At 41.1% G+C, this 23928-nt stretch overlaps 1 protein-coding gene across 1 annotated transcript in view; it reads left to right on the forward strand.

Annotated features, from left to right (window-relative positions):
- Positions 1 to 23928, forward strand: part of bace2.S (beta-secretase 2 S homeolog) — a 42184-nt gene that overhangs the window by 12276 nt on the left and 5980 nt on the right. Inside the window, 5 exon segments of the mRNA NM_001089747.1 lie at positions 12407 to 12495; positions 18840 to 19056; positions 19750 to 19878; positions 20590 to 20724; positions 21347 to 21448. Coding sequence (NP_001083216.1) covers positions 12407 to 12495; positions 18840 to 19056; positions 19750 to 19878; positions 20590 to 20724; positions 21347 to 21448 — 672 coding nt within the window.

Here is a 23928-nt window from a genome sequence, read left to right on the forward strand (position 1 = left end):
GAGATATGCAATATTTATATGGTCACAGAACCCCTCAGTGACTTCTAATATCCTGATCATTTACAGTAGGGGGTACATTATCCCTTATAATACACAAGTGATACTCAGAGTTCCCTGTATAACTCAGCCTGCAGCCTTGTGTCTTTATATGGTCACAGACCCCCTCAGTGACTTCTAATATCCTTATCATTTACAGTAGGGGGTACATTATCCCTTATAATACATGAGTGATACTCAGAGTTCCCTGTATAACTCAGCCTGCAGCCTTGTGTCTTTATATGGTCACAGACCCCCTCAGTGACTTCTAATATCCTTATCATTTACAGTAGGGGGAACATTATCCCTTATAAAACACAAGTGATACTCAGAGTTCCCTGTATAACTCAGCCTGCAGCCTTGTGCCTTTATATGGTGACAGACCCCCTCAGTGACTTCTAATATCCTTATCATTTACAGTAGGGGGTACATAATACCTTATAATACAGGAGTGATGAAAATTACCCAGTGGGTCCCAAGTAGTAAACAATGGGATTCTTCAGAACTCACTTAATACGCATGGGACTGTGTATCTAACTACATAGTTGTGACTTTCCAGATCCTACAGCTTAACACTCCCCAATAATGATATCATTGTACAGTACAGTCGGTGGCTCTGGGCGGTGTTGCATACAGTGCACATTTTACCTTTTCCCCAATCTTACAAATGGCCGTGTTTTGCTTCCAGTTGAATTTCAGCAGAAACACTGGGATTAGGTTAATATACAAAGTCTGGTTTGGTCACTGGCCAACTGAAAGGTTATTCTGTGATGCTTTTTTTTTTTTACAAGAGAAAAATCACGTTTAAAGGGGTGGTTCATCTTCACATTAACTTAATATGTTACAGAATGGCTAATTCAAAGCAACCTTTCAATTGGTCTTCATTGTTTATTGTTTTTATAGTTTTTGTATTATTTGCCTTCTTTATGTTTTTCCAGCTTTCAAATGGGGGGGGGGGGTCACTGACCCCATCTAAAAAACAAATGCTCTCTAAGGCTACCAATGTATTGCTATTTCTACTTTTTTATTACTCATATTTTTATTCAGAGTCTTTCCTATTCATATTTCAGTCTCTTATGAAATGAATGCACGGTTGCTAGTGAAATTTGGACCTTAGCAACCAGATCCCACTTAGTTTGGCCATAAAGAGCAAATAATGAAATGAAAGGAGAAGGGTTCCTCCAGCTGAGTTTCCTACATTGGAGAAGAGGTGTGTAATGGGGATATGATTACTGTGTTTCAGGGAAAAGGACATATGGCACCTTGTGTTTTGAAGAAGCTTTTATTTTATAGGTGAACTAAACCCTAAAAATTAATCTGGCTAAAAATACTTTTATTTAATATACTAGACTACTGTACTGTATCTGTACATTGCCTAACGAAAGCCACGTTCCATATTGAATGTTATTAAAGTTATATGTAAAATGTAGCTGCAATTGAAAGTGCAACCTGTCTGGTTGCTTATATCGTCTGCACTGCTGGTTCTGACTCTTGAACCATGTAGCATAAGCTACCTGATTAACATAGTAAGTTAATTCAAGGAAAAGTTAAAACACAGAGGGGAAGGTGAAGGTGCTGCTCTCACAGCGCAAGTCGCTATCGGGTATCAGACGTGGATCCGTACAGACGGCGGCATTTGTGGAAGAGGAGCGGTGCTTCCATGCCAGAGAATTTCTAGAAACATATGCTGAAACAGATGAGATCCTTTCCAGCAAACGCAGCGCCAAGAGGACGTGATTAGCAAAATGAGCTCCAATAATAACATGTAATAACTGCAGGGCCAGGAAGGGACTTAGTATGCGGAGCTCGCAGGCAGATGGCTTTGTGATGTAATTAGGAATCTTTGTGTTAAATGAGGCTTTATTTAAATTGGCTGCTAATTTTCCTATCTATTAACCTGCAGAAAAATCGGAGCAGAGAAAGTTCCCTAAGTGTTTGCTGATTGTCGGGGAACCCGCAAAGCTTTTGTTTTCCTCTGCTTCTTTCTACGGAGGTGGTTGAGAGGGAGGGGAACCCCGAAACTTGGGGAGACTCTGAGCAGTTATAGGCTGCAGTGTGGGATTCCTGGCAACATAAGCCATAGACTCTAAAGGGTGTAGTTTCTCACTTTTGGGGACTCTTGCTATACCAAACAATGTAAAATTAGGGGGCCCCTCTTTGTCCTGGAAAAGATGCCCCTCCCCCCTACAATTGCATCTCCAATAGCTGCGTGAGCTTGAACTAAAAACACAATATACATAGTAATGTATAGAGACAGGGTCTGTATCTCAAGCAGTGGACTGGACTTGGACAAATTGATGGAATCCTACAGGGGAGGGGCATCAGGCAGTGGGCTGGACTTGGACACATTGATGGAATCCTACAGGGGAGTGAGCTGGACTTTTGATGGCAATTTACGAGGGAGTGGGTTGGTAGTCTATAACTGGTACCAAGGCAATGAGATAGATTAATACTCTTTATGTTGATATGATGCAGAGAATGATATTCCGAGATAATTTGCAATTGTTTTTTGTAATTTCAGCAATCTGGTTGCTAGGGTCTACATTACCCTAGCAACTATGCACTGATTTGAAAAAGAGACTGGTATAAGAATAGAAGATTCTGAACAGAAAGAGGAGTAACAAAGTAGCAATAACAATATTTATAGCCTTCTGGCGCATTTATTTTTTTAGATGGGGGTCAGTGACCCCCCATTTGAAAGCTGTAAAGCGTCAGAAGAAGAAGGAAAATAATTAGAAAACTATTTTTTTTTAAAAAAAAAATGAAGACCAGTTGAAAGGTTGCTTCGAATTAGACATTCTAGAACATTCTAAAGGCGAATCACCCTTTTGAAGGGCAGCTAGCCAAGCCAACCTCTCTTAATGATTTCACAGACAAGCTGAACTAGACACAACTACAGATTTGGTGCTGATTTGTTGTGAGTTTATCTAGTTGTGATGTAGGAGTGTGACTTGCCTCTACTTATAATTGGTTTCGGTTTAACCACCTCAACTAATTAAATAAAAATCCGTTCTTCCGTTTTGGCTTTATCCTTGTGCTTATGTGACTTCATGGTACCTGGAGGCCTGGGAACAACTGCAAAGCAGGACAGGCTCTAGGAGTCAGTTGTGATTGATAGCCGCTTGCCTGCAGCAGAATCAGTGACTTAACCCTGGAAGTGCTGCATGATGCCAACAATAAGCACTGTATTAATCTAATTGCAGTGTTGCTGGTGCTTATAGGGTTAATAGAGCGTTATACAGAAGGAAAGCTGCCCGGCCTCTCAACTCTTCAGGTGCCCTCGGGCTCTGGTTAAACTCCTGTCACATAGGGGCCCATGCAATCAAATATACACGCAGATGCCGAGCTGGCGGGGTTTATTAAAATGCCTTTAATTAGATTTAAACACATATGTGCTAATAATAATATCTATACATGCAGTTTGCACATGATCGACCCCCTGGAGAAAAATCTTTGCCAGCAGCTCTATATATCTTGTTCCGCCAGCTGCAGTGACTCCTCTTTTCTCAGCAAAGGATCCCTGAGCCCCCCGGCTGATGTTTATTATTATCCTTTATTTATATGGCGCCAACATGTTATGCAGCACTTCATTCTGATTGTCGCTGCCCTAGTGAATTCCTCTGGGGGGGATGGGAACCCCTCACAGATATGGGGAGAGCATAGAAACATACTTACCAACTGTCCCATTTTGAGCGGGACAGTCCCGCTTTTGACAGCTGAACCCGCACTCCCGGATTTATACTGACTTTTCCGGAGTTTCTCTCTGATCTGCTGCACTGAACAGCCAGAAAAAGATACAAAGTTTCTAACTTAATTGTCTCTTGGCAGAGAGCCCAGAATACATACTTAAGATGAGATAAGAACGAAGACTCACAGCTTAAAGGGCAATTCACCTTCATTAGCAAAACTGTAATACCATATAAAAACCATAGACATGTGTTCAAACTTTCATAACCTGCCAAATTTTGTAAAATGGACATGTAATTAGGGGGTGTGGCCTCAAAAATGGGCATAATCAAACAGATTTGCTGTGGGGCCCAGTAATATCTATTTACGCCAGTGGGGGGCATACAGGGGGTCCTCCAGCCATTGACCTTATGGCCAAGGAGGCCCCAATTCATGTCCCACAAAGGGTGCAAGGTGAGGGAGGGGTTTGGAGGCTTATGGGTGACATAATAGGACATGATCAGGGCTTTAGGCTGCTGTGTGTACAGGGCATTTCTTTTTTATTGGGGCCTCATTCTGCTTGTTGCTGGGACTCACCAACCAGGGACACCCAGGTGACCAGTGGACTAAAATTTGGAGGTGCCCGGGGTGGGAGGGACCTCCTAACTTAATAGTATGGGGTCCGTTACTGATGATGTCTTTGTGATTCTATATATCAAATATATATATTACTAGAGAATTGCACTAAGCATTGTGAGAAGGTAATAAAGCGCCTACTTAGCCTAACCAAGCTGCAACTTTAAAACAAAGCCTCAGAATTAGGGTTACCTTATGGCACTTAGTATTATACATATAAATATATATATATATATATATATATATATATATATATATATATATATACACACACATACAGGTATGGGATCCATTATCCGGTTATTCAGAAAGCTCCAAATTATGAAAAGCCTGATTCCCATAGACTCCATTTTATCCAAATAATCCAAATTTTTAAAAAAAAATTATTTCCCTTTTCTCTGTAATAATAAAACAGTAGATTGTACTTGATCTCAACTAAGATATAATTAATCCTTATTGGAAGCAAAACCAGCCTATTGCGTTTATTTAATGTTTACATGATTTTCTAGTAGACATAAGGCATAGACCAAATTACAGAAAGATCTGTTATCCAGTATGACCCTGGGCCCAAGCGTTCTGCATAATAGATCCCATACCTGTATTTATGAGAATTGAAAGGGCCTAGTGCCAAGGTGCTGGCAGAAGGATTCAGTTGAGTAATATTTTTCTTTACATCATATAATAAGGGCAATTGTTGCTGACACATTAATGGTATTATCCTCTCAACGATCCCATTATTCCTGATATTCTGTTTGTTTGTGTGTAGCCAGAACTTCGCATGGAAAAGAATAAAAGAGGGGGGGGAGAAGTGATTGTCCATTAGTCAGTTGACGTGGCTGGCGACTCGAGCCATGGATTCCATATATTTTCAAATTTCTTTGGGCATCCTCGGGCTAGATACGTTAGTTTGTACAGTTCCAATTGCGAATTGATTAGTCCAATCCATCTACTCAGTGTCGGAGGCGATGGGCCCATCCAGTGTAGGGCAACCACTTTCTTTGCGTAGAAGAAGAGCAGCCTCATCAAACATCTAGTATGCACTCTGGGTATCAAGTGTTTGAACGTATTGGATAGGAGTTTCGTCTTGGTGGGTTGAGATACTAATTCTTCTATCCCTGTGTACTGTAGTTGCTGAGGAGGAGTTGGAAATTGCGCTGAGCAAAGATGACTAATTTGGTTATATCTAAATTCGGACAGGTCAGGCAGAGAGAGGGTCTGATTAAATTAAGCCAGCGTATGAAGACTCCCATCAGTGTATACTTGGGACAGCCACTTTAGCCCTAATCTAGTCCAGGTTCCCACCTCTAAAAATGCAGCTAAATGTGGATAGTTACTTTTACCCCATAAAGGTGCATCCGGAGATAGTGTGGTATTGGCCTTAGTGTCCTGTACCATTGAGTCCCAGGATCTCTTAGTGGCATCCATAACAGGTAATAAAGGGCTAATATCGTTCTGAGTCCAATATAAAGCAGAAGTGAGCCTCTATTATGGATGCTGGGTTGTTTGCATCAAACACTTTCCAACCGGCTGCATGCGAGGCCTGGGAGGCAAGGTAGTAAAGCTCATAATTGGGAGAGGTCAGTCCCAGCTGATCTTGTGGGGCATTAAGAGTGACCCTGGACAACGTGGGCGTTTTATTTCCCCAGATGAATTCAGATTGTGTGCGGTCTATATCATTCAGGGCTTTCTTAGGTATGTGGCAGGGGGTATTACTTGGTATATACAGAAATTTAGGAAGATAAATCATTTTGCATTTATTTATTCTGCCTATTAATGTAAGAGGGAGCTTAGTCGAGTGAGTGAGCGTATCCTTAAATTTGCGATGTAAAGTGTATAAGTTGTGTTGTAGAAATAGTGTTGGATCTTTGTGTATTGTTATCCCCAGGTATTTAAAATTATCTGTGACTTTGAGATTGCAGTCTGAGTCCGCCACTGGGAGTTGTCCATCAAGGGGAAAGATTATGGACTTGTCCCAATTAATTTGGAGGCCGAAAATGTACCAAACTGCTTGAGAATCCCAAGCACAGAGGTGAGAGAGTCATGTGGGTCTGCTAAGTATAGCAGCGTGTCATCTGCATATAATGAAACCTTCTCCTCTATTGTTTTATATTTATATATGAATTCCCTTTACTCTTTGGGAATGCCTAATTGCTATGGTCATGGGTCCAATGCAAAAATTAGTGGGGAGAGGGGGCACCCTTAGATTGCGGCCATATTTAGTGGAGTCGTTTTAGTAAAATAGACATCAGGTTAAGTATTCCAGCTGTTTCCTAGTGGTTCTGCCTAGGAGCGCTCTCTTTGATTTCTGCTCTCATTGATTTCTGCTGCTTCTGCCACACTGGGTCGTAAACCACAGCACATTCCATAAACCTTCCCTTTCCTACTGCTGTAGCAAGTTGTTTTAATTATAGGGGCTGCCAACTTGTTCCCCCTTTATTCCCTTCATTTCTTGTCCCAATTGAGCTTACACTCTAAGTCCCTATCACATTCACACACACTTGGGTCAATTCCATACACAGCCAATGAACCTGGTGGACTACAAATCCCAGCATGCTTTGCATTTTAAGAAATCTGGTAGCTGGGGTCCAAATTCCCCTAGCAACCATGCATTGATTTGAATAAGAGACTGGAATATGAATAGGAGAGGCCAGAATAGAAGATGAGTAATAAAAATTAACAATAACAAAACATTTGTAGCCTTGCAGAGCATTTTTAGAAGGGATAACCAACGCCCATTGGAAAGCTGCAAAGATTCAGACGAAAAAGGCAAATAATTAAAAAACTAAAAAAAAAAATAAACAATGAAAACCAACTGAAAAGTTGCTAAGAATTAGCCATTCTATAACATACTAAAAAAGGTGATTTTCGATTCACCGAAAAATTTGTGAATAATTTTCAGAAAAATCGTGAAATTGGAAAATTTCACAAAAACAATCGTAAACTTCGAATGTTTTCACACAAAAAAGTTACATTCAGACATTTTCACAAAAAATCGTGAAAATCAAGAAATTGACGCCGGCGACTTTTCGCGGGAGATTCGCAAATTTATACGCTGGCCGTAAAACACGGAAATTCGCAGCGAATTCGTGCCAGGCGAATTTATTTCACTATGAACCACCCCTTTAAGCAAATAGGTAAATGTTGTGTGTTGGGGAGGCTAATTAACGATATTTTCGACACAGAATCCCAGGGCCAAATCCATACAAAATGCCTCAGAACACCTTGCAGAATAAATATTGTGCCAGTTTCATATATAATACCCCAGAACACTTGACAAGATAAATGCAGTACCAGTTACACACATCCCAGTCAGCCTTTTGCTACATTGTTCGGAGAGACAGAACCAGCAGTGCAGACAGCAAGTGGAGAGTCTATGAATTATAGTTTAAAATTCCAAACAAAGGAAAATCAGAATGGAGCCTTATGTGGCATTTTTGAGGGGGTGAGCTCCAAGCAAACATGCATATATTTGTATGCAAAAAATAAAAAGCTTATAAATGATGTATGGCATCTCCATGTATTGTGAGTAGGGAGCTTGTGTTGGTGGCGCCGTTAGGGCACAATGTGACTGTGTTTCCAGGGATTGGCATTTTATTTTACTCACTTTACTATAAGTGTGTGGTATGGAGCCCTATCAATGGGTTCTTTGCTTTACTGCCCACGAGTGGGACGGGAGTTATGTAAAGCCTTTTACTAGACTCTTTATTGTACACTTAGGAATGGGCACACCCTCCACCCCGAATAATGGAAGAAAATGTCATTCTAAGCAGCTTTCTGATATACATTCATTGGACCCTTATGCACAGATTTTAGCATGTGCCAATGCGATTGCCCCCTTCTGTTCTTTGGTTCTGACTCGTGCAACAATGTAGCTGAAATCGATTTCCTCTCTAAGTTTATTTCCCCTATCATTATGCAAGCGCCAGTTGAGCCCTGTAAGCTGTAAGGAAGGGTTTGGATATCTAATACAGGCATGGGACCTGTTATCCAGAATGTTCTGGACCTGGGTTTTCCGGAAAATGAATCTTTCTGAAATTTGGATCTTCATCCCAAAGTGGTTGTTGACCTTCTAATATGACATAGAGAGAGTGATATTCTGAGACAATTTGTAATTGGTTTTAATGTTTTATTATTTAAGGTTTTTGCGTTATTTAGCTTTTTTTCGGCAGTTCTTAAATTTGCATTTTAAGCCATCTGGTAGCTAGGGTCCAAATTACCCTAGCAACCATGCACTGATTTGAATAAGAGACTGGAATATGAATAGGAGAGGGACTGAATAGAAAGGTAAGTAATAAAAATTAGCGATAACAAAACATTTGTAGCCTTGCAGAGCGTTTGCTTTGTAGAAGGGGTCAGCGATGCCCATTTGAAAGCTGCAAAGATAAAGGCAAAAAACTATAAAACTATAAAAAGTAAATAATGAATTCTTAAAATTGGCCATTCTATAACATACGAAAAGATACCTTAAAGGTGAACCACCCCTTTAAGTCTACTAGAAAATCATGTAAACATTAAATAAACCCAATAGGCTGGTTTTGCTTCCAATAAGGATTAATTATATCTTAGTTGGGATCAAGTACAAGGGACTGTTTTATTATTACAGAGAAAAGGGAAATCATTTTTAACGGCCTTTCCCTAATTCGGAGCTTTCTGCATAACGGGTTTCCTGATAATGGATCCCATACCTGTATCATATTGAGTCTTTGTGCTAGAGATTAACACTGACGGCTTCTTGTTCCTGCCCCATAGGGAATACTGGCAGTTGCGTGCGGAGAAGAGAGCGATTACAACTTGTTCCAGAATGTCTCCTGCTCTGAGATTTAGTCTGCAGCCGGTTTACATATCCCCGGGCATTGATACCAATGTGTCTCTACTTATCTGATTTATGTTTGGGGAAATACTTTCCTTTTCTTCTTAGGGCAGAAACACACGTGGAGATTAGTCACCCAGTAACAAAACGCCGCTTCTTCGGGCAACTAATCTCCCCGAACTGCCTTCCCGCTGGACAAAAAATCGCCGGAAGGATGGCAGTCGGAGCACTTCATTTTCCGAAGTCGCCCAAAGTTGCCCCACGAGGAAACTTCAGTCGACTTCGGAAAACAAAGTGATCGGAGTGCCATCCTGCCAACAATTTAGATTCTAGCGGGCGTGAAGGCATTGCAGGTGGATTAGTCGCCCAAAGAAGAGACGATTTCTCGCTGGGCGACTTATCTCCCCCGAATAGCATTGTGTGCCTCTACCCTAATATTGTGGTAGTATAAAATGTTCTACATGAAGTACAGTACAGCAGCCCCATCGTGCGTCACGCATTTAGCTATGCAGCCGCGCATTCTGATGTCACGAGTGTGATTGGGGTATAGAGTGTGAGCTCCACTGGGCCCGGGACTGATGGTAATGATGAAATATATTGATGTGGAGGGCCATTGTCCAGTGGTGGAACTAGGGTTAACCAGAGTTATTCTCTTTGGGAGAACATTTCCTTTATCTGCTGCCTTGGGGGATATTTAAGGGCCGGGGCAAGTGAGTGCTTGCTTCAGTCTAACTCGTAAGCACGAGCCAGGCGCTCCTGTGTGTCCCCACTATATCTAGTATGAGCGTACTTACTCAGAGGAGACTAGTACTAGTACTTCTTGTGCTGGGATTCTTTAACTTTTAGTATGATGTAGAGAGTAATAATTTCAGATTGGTTTTCACTTTTTATTGTTTGTGGTTTTTGAGTTATTTAGCTCTTTGTTCAGCAGCTCTCCAGTTTGTAATTTCTGCAATCTGGTTGCTGGGGTCCTACTTACCCTAGCAACCATGCACTGATTTGAATGAGAGACCGAAGAGGCCTGAATTAGAAAGATGAGTAATAAAAAGTAGCAATCACAATAAATTTGTAGCCTTACAGAGCATTTGTTTTTAAGATGGGGTCAGTGACCCCCTATTTGGAAGCTGGAAAGAGTCAGAAGAAGGCAAATAGTTCAAAAACTAGTAAAAAGGAAAAATGAAGACCAGTTGAAAAGTTGCTTAGAATTAGCCATTCTATAACCAACTTAAAGTGAACCACCTTTTAAAACTGTTTTTCTTCCTTGTTACGTTCCCAGCAAATGGGACAAAGGTAGGAGAGCAGCGACTTTTAGCATTCTACTTTAGATACCACAGAGATTTCATACACAGGTATGTGCGCAGTTTATTTTGGCACGGATATAAATGATAGCCCGATAAGGACATTTGTAAGATGGAAGGATGTCCTCCCCCCTCCCAGTCCTCGGTTAATCATTGTGCTGTTTGCGTGACGTTTCGTGGAAAGCACATACAAATCGTGCAGAGAGCGGCTGAGAAATAAAACAGATCTGATGCAGCTGGAAGTGTCGCTTTATTGCCAGGTTATAAGGATATTTATAGGAAACGCTGGAAAAACAAGCCAATTGCATTTATATCATCTCTCTTGGTTGTTTAACAACGTTTTCTTCTCACACCATGAAACGTACGACTGGAACTGCTTCAGTATAGTCTTTTATTTACATTTCACTTATATACCATTGTTTTCCTTGTAAAATAAGTCTTGTGTTACATTTATTGACACTGGTTTTCCTTAAAGGGATACTGTCATGGGAAAAAACATTTTTTTTTCAAAATGATTCAGTTAATAGTGCTGCTACAGCAGACTTCTGCACTGAAATCCATTTCTCAAAAGAGCAAACAGATTTTTTTTATATTCAATTTTGGAATCTGACATGAGGCTAGACATATTGTCAATTTCCCAGCTGCCCGAAGTCATGTGAATTGTGCTCTGATAAACTTTAATCACTCTTTACTGCTGTACTGCAAGTTAGAGTGATATCACCCCCTCCCTTCCCCCCCCCAGCAGCCAAACAAAAGAACAATGGGAAGGTAACCAGATAGCAGCTCCCTAACACAAGATAACAGCTGCCTGGTAGATCTAAGAACAGCACTCAATAGTAAAAATCCATGTCCCACTGAGACACATTCAGTTACATTGAGAAGGAAAAACAGCAGCCTGCCAGAAAGCATTTCTCTCCTAACGTGCAGGCACAAGTCACATGACTGGGGGCAGCTTGGAAATTGACAAAATGTCTAGCCCCATGTCAGATTTCAAAATTGAATATAAAAAAAATCTGTTTGCTCTTTTGAGAAATGGATTACAGTGCAGAATTCTGCTGGAGTAGCACTATTAACTGATGTGTTTTGAAAAAACATGTTTTCCGATGACAGGATCCCTTTAAAGAATAGTAACCTTTTCTAAACTGTAGTGCTGTTTCCTTCAAGGGGAGGCCAATGAAAGTCAATTAGGGGGGAGATTTGGGGTTTATGCTTATTTGTACCCTGGGTACCCCTGGAACTATAGCAGGGTGACTTGTTACCCCAATGTTTCTATATATCTGTAACCTTGTTATGAGCTAAGGGGGCCCAGCCTGAAGGCCAGTTAGGGGGAGATTTGGGGTGAGTGCTTATTTGTGTCCTGGGTACCCTGGAATAAAAACACATTATATAGTAGGCAGTTGGTTATTCCCTACATATTTTTTATTTATCGTTGGAAGCAACAGGCAACATAGTGTGACCAGAGCAAAACTGGAGCTGGTTACAATAGACAGGCCATGCATGTGTTCTGTATTAGCCTTGTTGATCTCTATTCTTCTGCCCTAGAAAAAGATGTATTGCTTGCACAGCTGAGGCTTTGATACCTACCATTTCCCTTTCTTTATACATGCTATTACATTTATCTAGCTAAATTTAGATATTTGAAACATATTTCTTTGCATTTGGATTTTTGTTGTGAGCTCAAAACAGGACAATTGGAACGTTAGAAATGGGCAGTGAGGCAAAATGGATCTGTCCAGATAATTCTGGCAAGTCCTACATAAACACGCTGAATGGCTTATAAAAGAGACTTATTGGGATGGGCCCGTCATTCCATCTATACTGACCCCCTTTCCCCAGTGAGCACATGACTTTTGCATGTGGTGGAAATGTCCCATAATGAAACTTGTGGAAGGCTATATGTTCAGCATCTGTTCATGTGTATTTGTATTTAAAATGTTTTGTTGAATGTTCTTCTTTCTAGATGAACATCTTGGTGGACACGGGAAGCAGTAATTTCGCTGTTGCTGGATCCCCAAATCCCGATGTTAAGACGTTCTACGACTCAAAGTTGTGAGTATAAAATCGATGTTCATGGTGCCTCTTCTTAATGGTGGGTGGGAGTGTAGGGAAACTCATTGTCATCTTTCTTACCTTCGTGTTGGCACTTGGCCAGCCCAGACGGGAAGATGACACTAGGCATAAGGTCCTGACTTTGGGTGCTTCTCTACCAACGTATTCCAGGCTTTAGAAGCTTATTGCTGGATCAGCCAATCACATGCAGCCTTCTAATGTCCCAATTGTTCCCTTCAGCTCTAACATTCAATACACCTAAATCCCCAGCGTGTGACTCAGAACAAATTGAGACAATCTCATGGTGTGACCTCACACTGTCCCTGCACCCTTAGGTCCGGATTCCAGAACTGCTGAGCTGTAGCTGACGGCCAGGTGATATGGAGTCGGGTTACAGTGTTTGTAAAGGACACATAAATACCTGTGAACTCGATAAGAACTTAAAAAGGCCAAGCAAAGCCAAAGCTCTTTTCAGTGACAGCTTTATCCAGGCCCTAATATCCTTCCCAAAGCCCAGGGGTTATAGCAAGTGATGTCAATAGGGTGCGTTCCCAAGGCCTCAGTAGGTATAGCAGAAATATAAAACCATCCCCAAATATAAAATATTTAAAAAGTAAATTTCAATGTCGGCCAATTCTCCCCATGAATCAAAACTGAAGCCATTATATTCTTTATGGTACTGTGGGAATCTTAGCTAGAGGACAGCTGGCCTCCGCTACATTGTTTAAAGAGTCAGAACCAGGAGTGCACAAAGGGACGGACAGGCACTGCTTTCAGCAGTGATTATATTTACAAATAACTTTAATAAAGTGTAGTGAATCTGTATCGGAAAGTTGCTCAATTATATTTTCATTCATTCAGCAAAATGTGATGTTTGGGTTTGTATACCCTTTAATATGTGTCGTATGGAACGCTCTCCCCATGGTCTAATATAGTGAGTGTGTCTATAGACAGAAGGGCTTTGAATGCTGGTTTGGGTATTAAGGTAGTAGATGTAGGGAACGGGATAGTATAAATGTCAGCCTGAAATATAAATAAATTGGTTGATTGATGGTTCTACAGGGGGAATGGTCATGGTGTGTATACAGGGCAGCAGGGAGTAATAAAATATTCATGGAATTCTCCAACTGGGAGTGGTTGTCAGTAACTGGGTGGGAGAAGTTTACGAGGCTATTTGCTTATTACAGGGGAGATAAGGATATTACAGGTTATACATAAGGGCTCTATGCAGTGGCATAACTAGATGTTACTGGGCCCCACAGCAAATTAATTTTAGGGCTTTCAACATAAACCAGAGGTTGTCCTTTTTATCCAAATATGCCCTAATTAATTAATTAGGGCCCCGTTCGTGGGGCTCCCTGGGCCTCCCTGCAGGCTCTGCTTCCTCTATAGTTACCCCCCTGGCTCTAGGGCCTCCTCCAGTTGTAGTTTCATCCATTGGTTTTCTCTTCATTCCTATGTACTTCAGTTCTGGAGCTTTTATGTTCTGAAACGGTTTGGTGTCGTTGGACTGAAGACTGTCCACTGTGTGTTTGAGTGATCTGCAGACAGGGCTGGGGCAGGGAGATGCCTAAAGGTGGCCATTAGGGTTGCCACCTGGCTGGTATTTTAATGTTATTAATTGGGAAAAAACCTAAATATATGGAAAGGCCGGTATTTTTTTCCAAAAAAAGTTGGCAACCCTAGTGGCCATAGAAATTAAGATCTTTTCATTATCGTGAAACCAAGTTTATCCTGAAATGATTGTTAAGGGCAGAGACACACGGTCAGATTCGGGGTGAAAAATCTCCTCTTTTTCTTTGGGACGACTAATCTCCCCGAACTGCCTTCCCGATGGCTAGAATGTAAATCAACCGGCAGGATGGCACTCAGAGCTCTTTGTTTCCGAAGTTGCCCGAAGTCTCCTCACAGTGATTGAAGTGCTCCAAGTGCCATCCCGCTGGAGATTTACACTGTAGCCAGCAGGAAGGCAGTTCATGGAGATTTGTTGCCGGGCCACTAATCTCTCCTAATCTGACCGTGTCTCTCTGCCCTTAAATGTACGATTTGTCCATCAACTAAAAAGATTTCAAGTGATATTGTCTAGTTGAAGACAGGAAAACTGTGGCTAGCTGCCTGCTTGGCACTGCAAACAATTGGATAATGTATGTATGTATGTATATTTTTATTTGTAAAGCCCTCCTTGATGGTAGAGCACTGTACAACAAAACAATAAATTAGTAGTAACAAACAAGGGGTCATTGGAATAAAAAGTAACAATAAGTGCATTATTAGAATACAATTCACAAAAATATAAGATATAATTACAATGCAGATTAAGTGCTCAGTGTCAACTAAACAAAAGGCTAGAGGACCCTACCCCGTAGGGCTTACAGTCTAAAGTAGGGCTTACATGGATACATTTCACTGTGAACTATCATTGGGTTCCCCACTAAACTCACGATAATTGTCGGATTGCCCTAAAGTTGGTTGTTAGGGAGAGAAACTCTTAATGTCTATGGCCACCTTTAGATACAAGACTGTAGGTCAGCTTGGTGGAGGATGACTATTGCCTGTGATCATTTTGTTGTTTTATTGGGGGGCAGGTGGCCCAGCTGATGATTATTATCATTATAATTAATAATAGCCTGAATTCTTCTCTGAGTTGTGATGTTACTGTTGCTGAGGAGGAACCACAATTTACTGATCAGATAGAAGGATTCTTATTTCCATTTTATTACTCTAACCCTCCCATCCCCCTTTGGACAATGTTTTGTAATGTAAAGCTTTTGCCCTTAGACCCCAGTGCCATGAATCTTTGCTGTGTATTGACTCGTGTTTGCCCTTTAGTCTGGGATTCCATGTGGCATGTTGTTGTTACTGTGACATTTCCCACACTCTTGGCTTTATCTTCCCTTTATTATCTTTAAGTGTTTGTGTGTGTGGGGGGGTTTCACTGTCCTTGTGCAACAAACACCATTATTATTAGTGATAACTTCCCCTTTATGCTGTAAACAAGGAATTGTAAGGCAGACAGGCAGATTCTGGGAGATTTAGTCGCCTGGCAACTAATCGCCTCTTCTGCGGGACGACAATCTCCCTGAACTGCCTTCTTCCTGTCTTCCACCTGCTTGAGTGAGAAAACGCCAGCGCAATGCACTCGCGGCGCTTCGATTTCCGAAATCGCCCGAAGTTTGAAGCAACTTCGGGCGATTTTGGAAATCGAAGTGCCGCGAGTGCATTGCGCTGGCGTTTTTTCATTCAAGCAGACTAAAGGCAGGAAGAAGGCAGTTTGGGGAGATTGTTGCCCCATAGAAGAGGCGATTAGTTGCCAGGCGACTAAATCTCCCCGAATCTGCCCGTCTGCCCCTACCCTAAAAGAGTATATTGTGATTATCTTTTATTTATATAGAGCCAATATATTTCAAAGCACTTTACAGAGATTATACATCAGTCCCTTCCCCAAAAGAGTTTATGATCTAAAGTCCTATTACATTCACACGCTCATACACTAGGGTCACTTTTATCAGGATTAATCTTCCTGTATCTTTTTAGAATAGGGGAAAAAGTGGAGCACCTGGAGGAATCCCACGTCTCCTTGCAGATTGTGCCCTGGTTAGACTTGGTTAAAAGTAGAAGTTTGCAAGAGTGCCGAGCTTCAGGCAGCGCTTACCCCCAAAACCCCATGCCTGTCCATCCGACCATTCCACAGTATCGGAGGGATAACTTGACTTTCATGGATAGTTTTAGGCTGTGCATTTTTTGGAAGCTGACTTGCAGAACCTTTTATTCCTATTCTGTTCCTTATATTGTTTCTCAATCACATTCTCCGGAGCTGCAGGCTGGTCTGCATACTCTGCATTCAGTGTCAACAGACTGCCCCCTAGTGTTGCTTTTGTGAATTGCCTTTGTGGAAAAAATGCTGCTGTTGAAAATTGGGAATATTTGGCAATTACATTTCTTGGCAATTCCTGCCTGAATCTTGCTCTTAAAGCGGCAGTTCACCTTTAAGTTAACTTTTAATATGTCATAGAATGGATCATTTAATCATTTTAACTTGCCTTCATTTTTTATTTTTTTTTTTATAGTTTTTGAATTATTTGCCTTCTTCTTCTAAATGTTTCCAGTTTCCAAATGGGGGATCACAGACCCCATCTAAAAATAAATGTTCTTTAATGCCACAAATATTTTTGTTAGTGCTACTTTTACTTACCGTATATACTCGAGTATAAGCCGTCCCGAGTATAAGCCGAGGTACCTAATTTTACCTCCAAAAACTGGGAAAGCTTATTGACTCGAGTATAAGCCGAGGGTGAGAAATGCAGCAGCTTCTGGTAAGTTTCAATCTCGTTTTTGGATGACTATTCTTAGGCGGCGGCTACTATTCTAAGCGCTGGCGAATATTCTTAGGCGCCGGCGAATATTCTTAGGCGCCGGCTACTATTCTAAGGCGCCGGCGAATATTCTTAGGCGCCGGCTACTATTCTAAGGCGCCGGCGAATATTCTTAGGCGCCGGCGACCGTTTTTGCGCTTGACCCGAGTATAAGCCGAGGTAGAGTTTTTCAGCATATTTTGGGGGCTGAAAAACTCGGCTTATACTCGAGTATATACGGTACTCATCTTTATCAAGCCTCTCCTATTCATATTCCAGTCTCTTATTCAAATCAATGCATGGTTGCTAGGGGGATTCGGACCCTAGCAACCGGATTGCTGAAATTGCAAACTGAAGAGCTAATGAATAAAAAGATGAATAACTCAATAACCAAATAGTATATAAAAAAAAATAAAAACCAACTGCAAATTGTCTCAGAATATCGTTCTCTGCATCATGTTAAAAATTAGTTTAAAGGTGAAGACCCCCTTTAAAATCCACCTGCGCTGACAGTTTTACATGGTTGCCATTCCTGTTCTAGAAAGAAAGAACACACAAAGTTATTTTCTGGTCTGTGTGTTGCCCAGTTCTGGTCTAGTATTGAGTCTGATTTAGGAATGTGAGTCCAGGATGTTTCTCTTGGCCAATGTTGCAGAATTGTGAGAAACGGAATTTTGTGTTGGGAAACAATCTCCCTTATTTCCTTGTGTGTTTCTTGTTTTCTGCTCTTTACTTTCCCTGCTTGTGTTGTGCTTCTTGCCTGCTGCCTCACTGAAACCCATAGGGGAATGTCACATAACTGGTCGTCTCTCAGTCCTGTGGAATGGCAATCATGTGAAACTGTCAGCGCAGGTGGATTTTAAAGGGGGTCTTCACCTTTAAACTAATTTTTAACATGATGCAAAGAACGATATTCTGAGACAATTTGCAGTTGGTTTTTATTTTTTTATATACTTTTTGGTTATTGAGTTATTCATCTGTTTATTCATTAGCTCTTCAGTTTGCAATTTCAGCAATCCGGTTGCTAGGGTCCAAATCCCCCTAGCAACCATGCATAGGCCATGTGCTTTGCTGTATTTATTCATGAATTTTTCTTTCTATGTTTTTTTTACATTTTAAGTAAACTGATAATTAAAACCGAACCTATTTATTATAATTTAGGCCTTGAAGCTCTGTTTCATTGGATGATGCTTTGTATCACCCCCCCCCACACACATTTATTTTCCAAAATAAGAACTAGTTAAACTGTTATCATGTTTAATTAGTGTTTTACACTGATAACACATGGGATAGGGTTAGGCAATTGACTGCAGGAGATCTGGGGTAAGTCAGCTGACAAGACCCTTGGCTACTCTAATAGACTGGACCATAGGTATCCAACTGTAGAGATGCTTATTTGTGCCCTGGGTACCCCTGGAACTATAGCAGGGTGACTGTTACCCCAATGTTTCTATATATCAGTAACCTTGTTATGAGCTAAGAGGGCCCAGTCTGAAGGCCAGTTAGGGGAAGATTTGGGGTGAGTGCTTATTTGTGCCTTGGGTACCCCTGGATCTATAGCAGGGTGACTGTTACCCCAATGTTTCTATATAACTGTAACCTTGTTATGAGCTAAGGGGGCCCAGTCTGAAGGCCAGTTAAGGGGAGATTTGGGGCGAGTGCTTATTTGTGCCCTGGGTACCCCTGGATCTATAGCAGGGTGACTGTTACCCCAATGTTTCTATATATCTGTAACCTTGTTATGAGCTAAGGGGGCCCAGTCTGAAGGCCAATTAGGGGGAGATTTGGGGTGAGTGCTTATTTGTACCCTGGCTACCCCTGGATCTATAGCAGGGTGACTGTTACCCCAATGTTTCTATATATCTGTAACCTTGTTATGAGCTAAGGGGGCCCAGCATGAAGGCCAGTTACAGTGCATCGAACATTGTTTTTCTGGCAGGCTGGATTTCACAGAAGCAAACAAATAAAGCAAATCTGTCTCAATCTTTGCAGGTCAACTTCATATCAGCATCTTAATACAGAAGTGACAGTTCGGTATACACAAGGGAGCTGGACTGGACTGCTGGGGAAGGATGTGGTCTCTATGCCTAAAGGTGTGAATGGCACATTCTTGATCAACATCGCTTCAATCCTTCAGTCTGACAATTTCTTTCTGCCCAACATCAACTGGCAAGGGATCCTAGGCCTGGCATACAGCACTTTGTCAAAGGTAGTTTTACTTCTTCTCTTAGGGCAATTTTACATGACACACACACACATATATAGTATAGCTTCTCAGTGGTAGCCCGGGTAGGATAATGTTGATCCTAGAGCAGGGCTGTATATAAAAAAAAAAAGTAGAAAGAGGAGTGAATATTCACTCAAATGTAATTTGACCAGGGGACCCAGTCTCAGTTCTAGATGGCTACATCATGCAGGTTACAGCTGTGCATGTAATGCTATACTTGTGGCTTTCCTATTGGCTCAGAGGGGGAATATAATTAAATACCTTCTTCTTTCCACACAATCTCAACTTAAGAAGTAAACTAGATAAACTAAAGCTGAGCATAAGGTACACATTAATTATGCATTAACCCTCTGGTGGTCATAAATCTAGTAGACTTCTTGCTTGACTTGACCAGTTAATAAGTTAACAGGTGCCATGCTCACATAGCAATATATTCCATTCCCCCACATTATGCGTTAATTCATCTAAATTTGCAGAGGAAGGGTGGTATCTCCAAAGGTACAGGTCTTGACCACATCCAGGCCCCAAGGTGGCTCCATGGGCAGATGGAAATAAGTGTTTCACATCAACTTTGGAGGAAAGATTTAAAGTGAAGTTTCCAGGAAGGAACTCAGTGGTTGGGTGCAGGGATGTTTGGTGGTGACCATAAGTACCGATTATATGTTTTTGTCTCAGCCCTCAAGCTCCGTGGAACCATTCTTTGATTCCCTTGTTCAACAACGGAACATTCCAGATATCTTCTCCATGCAGATGTGTGGGGCAGGACAGCCTACTCCTGGCAATGGCATCAACGCAGGCAGCCTTGTGAGTATCATACCCATATGCCACTTTAGTGTCATCAATAACGCAATAAACCATGTGAGGGAAGTCCATCCCTAGGGGTTGCAAATGCCCTGATGGAAATAGTTGCTCAGTCTAAGAACTAATGACATGACTGCTTCTCCTTTCTTGAGTATTTTTTTTTTTGTTTCCATTAGATGACCATTATTCAATTCATATGTTTGGTCATTTTGCTGTTTTGTCATAGATCAGGGCCAATATCTTGATGGACCAATTGAAGAGCTATCTAATGAGGTTTTCATCACTGATGAAGGCTACTAAAACAATTTAATGGTTGAGCCTACAAATAGGGCTGCTGAGCAAACCTTGATATTCAGGATCTTTTGGACAGTTCACATCCATGCCTCCAGCTTTGTCTTGTCTGCAAACCCTAGTTTTCACTTTAATCTTATGGTGCTCCCCTCAATAAAGTCCGGCTGAAAAGCTAGTACTAGTTTCCCATCCCAGTGAATGGAAGGCAGACGTGGTGGCGATGTTGGGTGCTTTTCAGGTGAGAATGCACCCTTAGTGCCATTGTTGTTTCTAATATAACACGAAAGATGTGGTGCTCAGAAGTCTTGGCACTCTTCACAGTTTGTTAGATGGACAATACTCCCAGTGCCAGTCTAGTGATGACCTGGAGGCTACTGTACATTACTACTCATCTGCTCAACAAGTCTCTGTTCTTTCTTCTAGGTTCTGGGTGGCATTGAGCCAAGCTTGTACAAAGGGGACATCTGGTACACCCCCATTACAGAGGAGTGGTACTATCAAGTTGAAGTGCTGAAGTTTGAAGTTGGCGGTCAGAACCTGAACCTGGACTGCACCGTGGTACCTTAATGCTTTTATACCTTTATATGTGAGGCTTGTAAATATGTTGTGGTTCTGTGTGTCTCTATTCCTTGTTATTCCACTGATTTCTGGGCCATCTGCCTAAGTGACTTTATGGCCTCCAGCCAATAGCAGAAAGGCACCGGGATGCCAGCAACATGACCTATAATGAATATACATGGGGGCAGCCATTCAAGCACAGGATACACAGTAGATAACAGATAAGTACTACTATAGTTTATATAAACAAGCTGCTGTGTAGCCACGGGGGCAGCCATTCAAGCACAGGATACACAGTAGATAACAGATAAGTACTACTATAGTTTATATAAACAAGCTGCTGTGTAGCCATGGGGGCAGCCATTCAAGCACAGGATACACAGTAGATAACAGATAAGTACTACTATAGTTTATATAAACAAGCTGCTGTGTAGCCATGGGGGCTACGCAGAATTTGCGGATATTTGGCCGTAAACGTCACTTAGATGGGAAATGATCTGCCTCACATTCAAGCAGAATTAAAATCCCATGAATCTTGACTAGTATAGGAATAAATAGGTTTTTACACCAGTGTTGAGCTACATTGGGACTTAAATGAACATTTCCCTTTTGGTGTTTCCAGTACAACTCTGACAAAGCCATTGTGGACAGTGGCACGACTTTGCTGCGCCTTCCCGACAAGGTCTTCAATGCCATGGTGGATGCCATTGTACAGACATCTCTGGTATGTTTAAACCCTGCTTATCTCATACATTGTGATACACCTCAAGGCCCATAGGGAAAGACTGACTTTTGCTACAAACACCAGTTCTTCTTATATATGAAATACTAGTGATGGGCGAATAAAATCGCCAGGCACGAATTTGCGACGAATTTCCGATTTTCAAAATTTTTCGTGAAAACGTTTGAATTGCTCGTTTTTTTCGTGAAAAAGTACAAATTGCACAAACATTTTTTTAATGAAAACTTTTGAATTGCTTGATTTTTTTTTTTTTGTGTGAAAACGTTTGAATTGCTCGATTTTAGTGAAAACTTTCGAATTGCTCAATTTTTTTCGTGAAAACCTTCAAATTGCAGAGTCCGAGGGCTCTGTGCAAAGTATTCTAAGGATGACAGTGCAGTAATATTAACATAATTATACTGTCGTGTCTTAATGAATTACACCTACACTACACCTCTAGTGGCCACAGGTTGGTGTCACTGTTAACATTGTTGTCTAGGAAGGATATTCTGTCTGAGCTGATGTATTAACCTATGTGCCAAATAGCCCAACTGCAGCTTAGCCTGTAGCCTTGTGCCTTTATATGGTCACAGAACCCCCCAGTGACTTCTAATATCCTTATCATTTACAGTAGGGGGTACATTGTCCCTTATAATACATGAGTGATACTCAGAGTTCCCTGTATAACTCAGCCTGCAGCCTTGTGCCTTTATATGGTCACAGAACCCCTCAATGACTTCTAATATCCTTATCATTTACAGTAGGGGGTAAATTATCCCTTATAATACATGAGTGATATTCAGAGTTCCCTGTATAACTCAGCCTTGTGCCTTTATATGGTCACAGAACCCCTCAGCATACCTCCCAACTGTCCCGTTTTTAGAGGGACAGTCCCTCTTTTGACAGCTCAACCAGCAGTCCCTCGTTTATACTGGAAAGTCGCGTTTTTATACTGGAAAGTCGCGTTTTTCTCTGCACTGTAACAATTTTAAGATAAGCAAATAAGTAATTGTAACAATATAAGATAACAGGTCTCGTGGGAAAAGTTATACTCACAGCTTAAAGGGCAATTCACCTTCTTTAGCAAAACTGTAATAACTGAAAAAAAACCACAGAAATATGTTCAAATAACCTGCCAAATTCTGTAAAATGAACATGGTAATTAGGGAGTTTGGCCACAAAATGGGCTTGCCAACTTTTTTATCCCTCTTTTTATTTCAAAAATGTTGCGAGGTATGCCCCTCAGTGACTTCTAATATCCTTTTCATTTACAGTAGGGGGTACATTATCCCTTATAATACATGAGTGAGTTCCACTAAATAGAATAGAGTGTTTTTATTTGGCTATTTCTGTTGTATTTTTCTGTCTTAAGGAAATATTTTACATCCTGTTGAGAAATACCTGGCAACCCAGACAGGATTGTTCCACATAATTGGGAAGGAAGGGGGAGTATTTGTTTTGTGACAGATACTTTTGAGCATATTCACTGACACTTGGCTAATGTCACTTCCTGAATGGAAGTTGGCACTCCCAACTTAATAAATTGGGTGCAGGATCAAAAATTAAATTTACATATTGTGAAATAAAGAAATTCATTCCACAGTGATTAAATAGAATAAACTGATTCAGTGCAGATGCTTCTACATATATATATATCAAAATGTTTACCCAAAGGGGACCCCTCATCTTTTTTCTCACTTGCCCTTATATTCTCCCTTATCCTTTCTTTTAGGCAACTGGTCGTACGTCCCACATATTGCTTCTCACAGTGTTTGCATTCCAATATGTATATGACCCTTTTAGAATTGCAATTATAGAAGCCATTGTTTGATATGTCCTTCTAGTGGCACTTGATTTGAAAACTGGCCCTGTGGATATGATCAAACATGTCTTGCAGGTGGTGGCACCACATCTATAGGATCCTTTTATTGATAACCAACTATCCCTGGGACTTTTAGAAGCAGAGGTGACCAGACTGGGTGCTAGAATCTTCCCTAGAGTGGGAGCTTTTTTTGAGAAGCATTTAATATTGGTTAATGACAAGATCTCAGATAACCTTTCATCATTATATAATACAGGAAGGTGTCTTCTAATGATGCCACCGATCTTCCCATATTCTGTAGTACAATAAATTGGATTCTTCCCCTTCACTCCTGGTGTCTTTGTGATGTATTTGGTGGATGAATTAATCTTTTCTTTTGTATGGCACCTTTCTGCTTTGTCAAAAGATGCCCAAATCAGCTCATTAGGATAACCCCTTCTTTGTAATCGATCACCCAGCAGTCTCAATTGCTCCTTAAATGTAACATCCTGACTGCAATTCCTCCTATATCTAACAAACTGACTATAAGGAATGCTCCGTATAGTGTGCTTAGGGTGACAGCTGTTGGCTCTTAATAAAGTATTGCCTGCAGTCGGTTTCCTAAAAATGTTAGATTCAATATTCCCAGTGTGACTGTTGCCTTTTAAGTTAAAGGGATACT

The sequence above is a fragment of the Xenopus laevis genome, chromosome 2S (genome assembly GCF_017654675.1).
Source record: "Xenopus laevis strain J_2021 chromosome 2S, Xenopus_laevis_v10.1, whole genome shotgun sequence".
Classification (NCBI taxonomy): Eukaryota; Metazoa; Chordata; class Amphibia; order Anura; family Pipidae; genus Xenopus; species Xenopus laevis.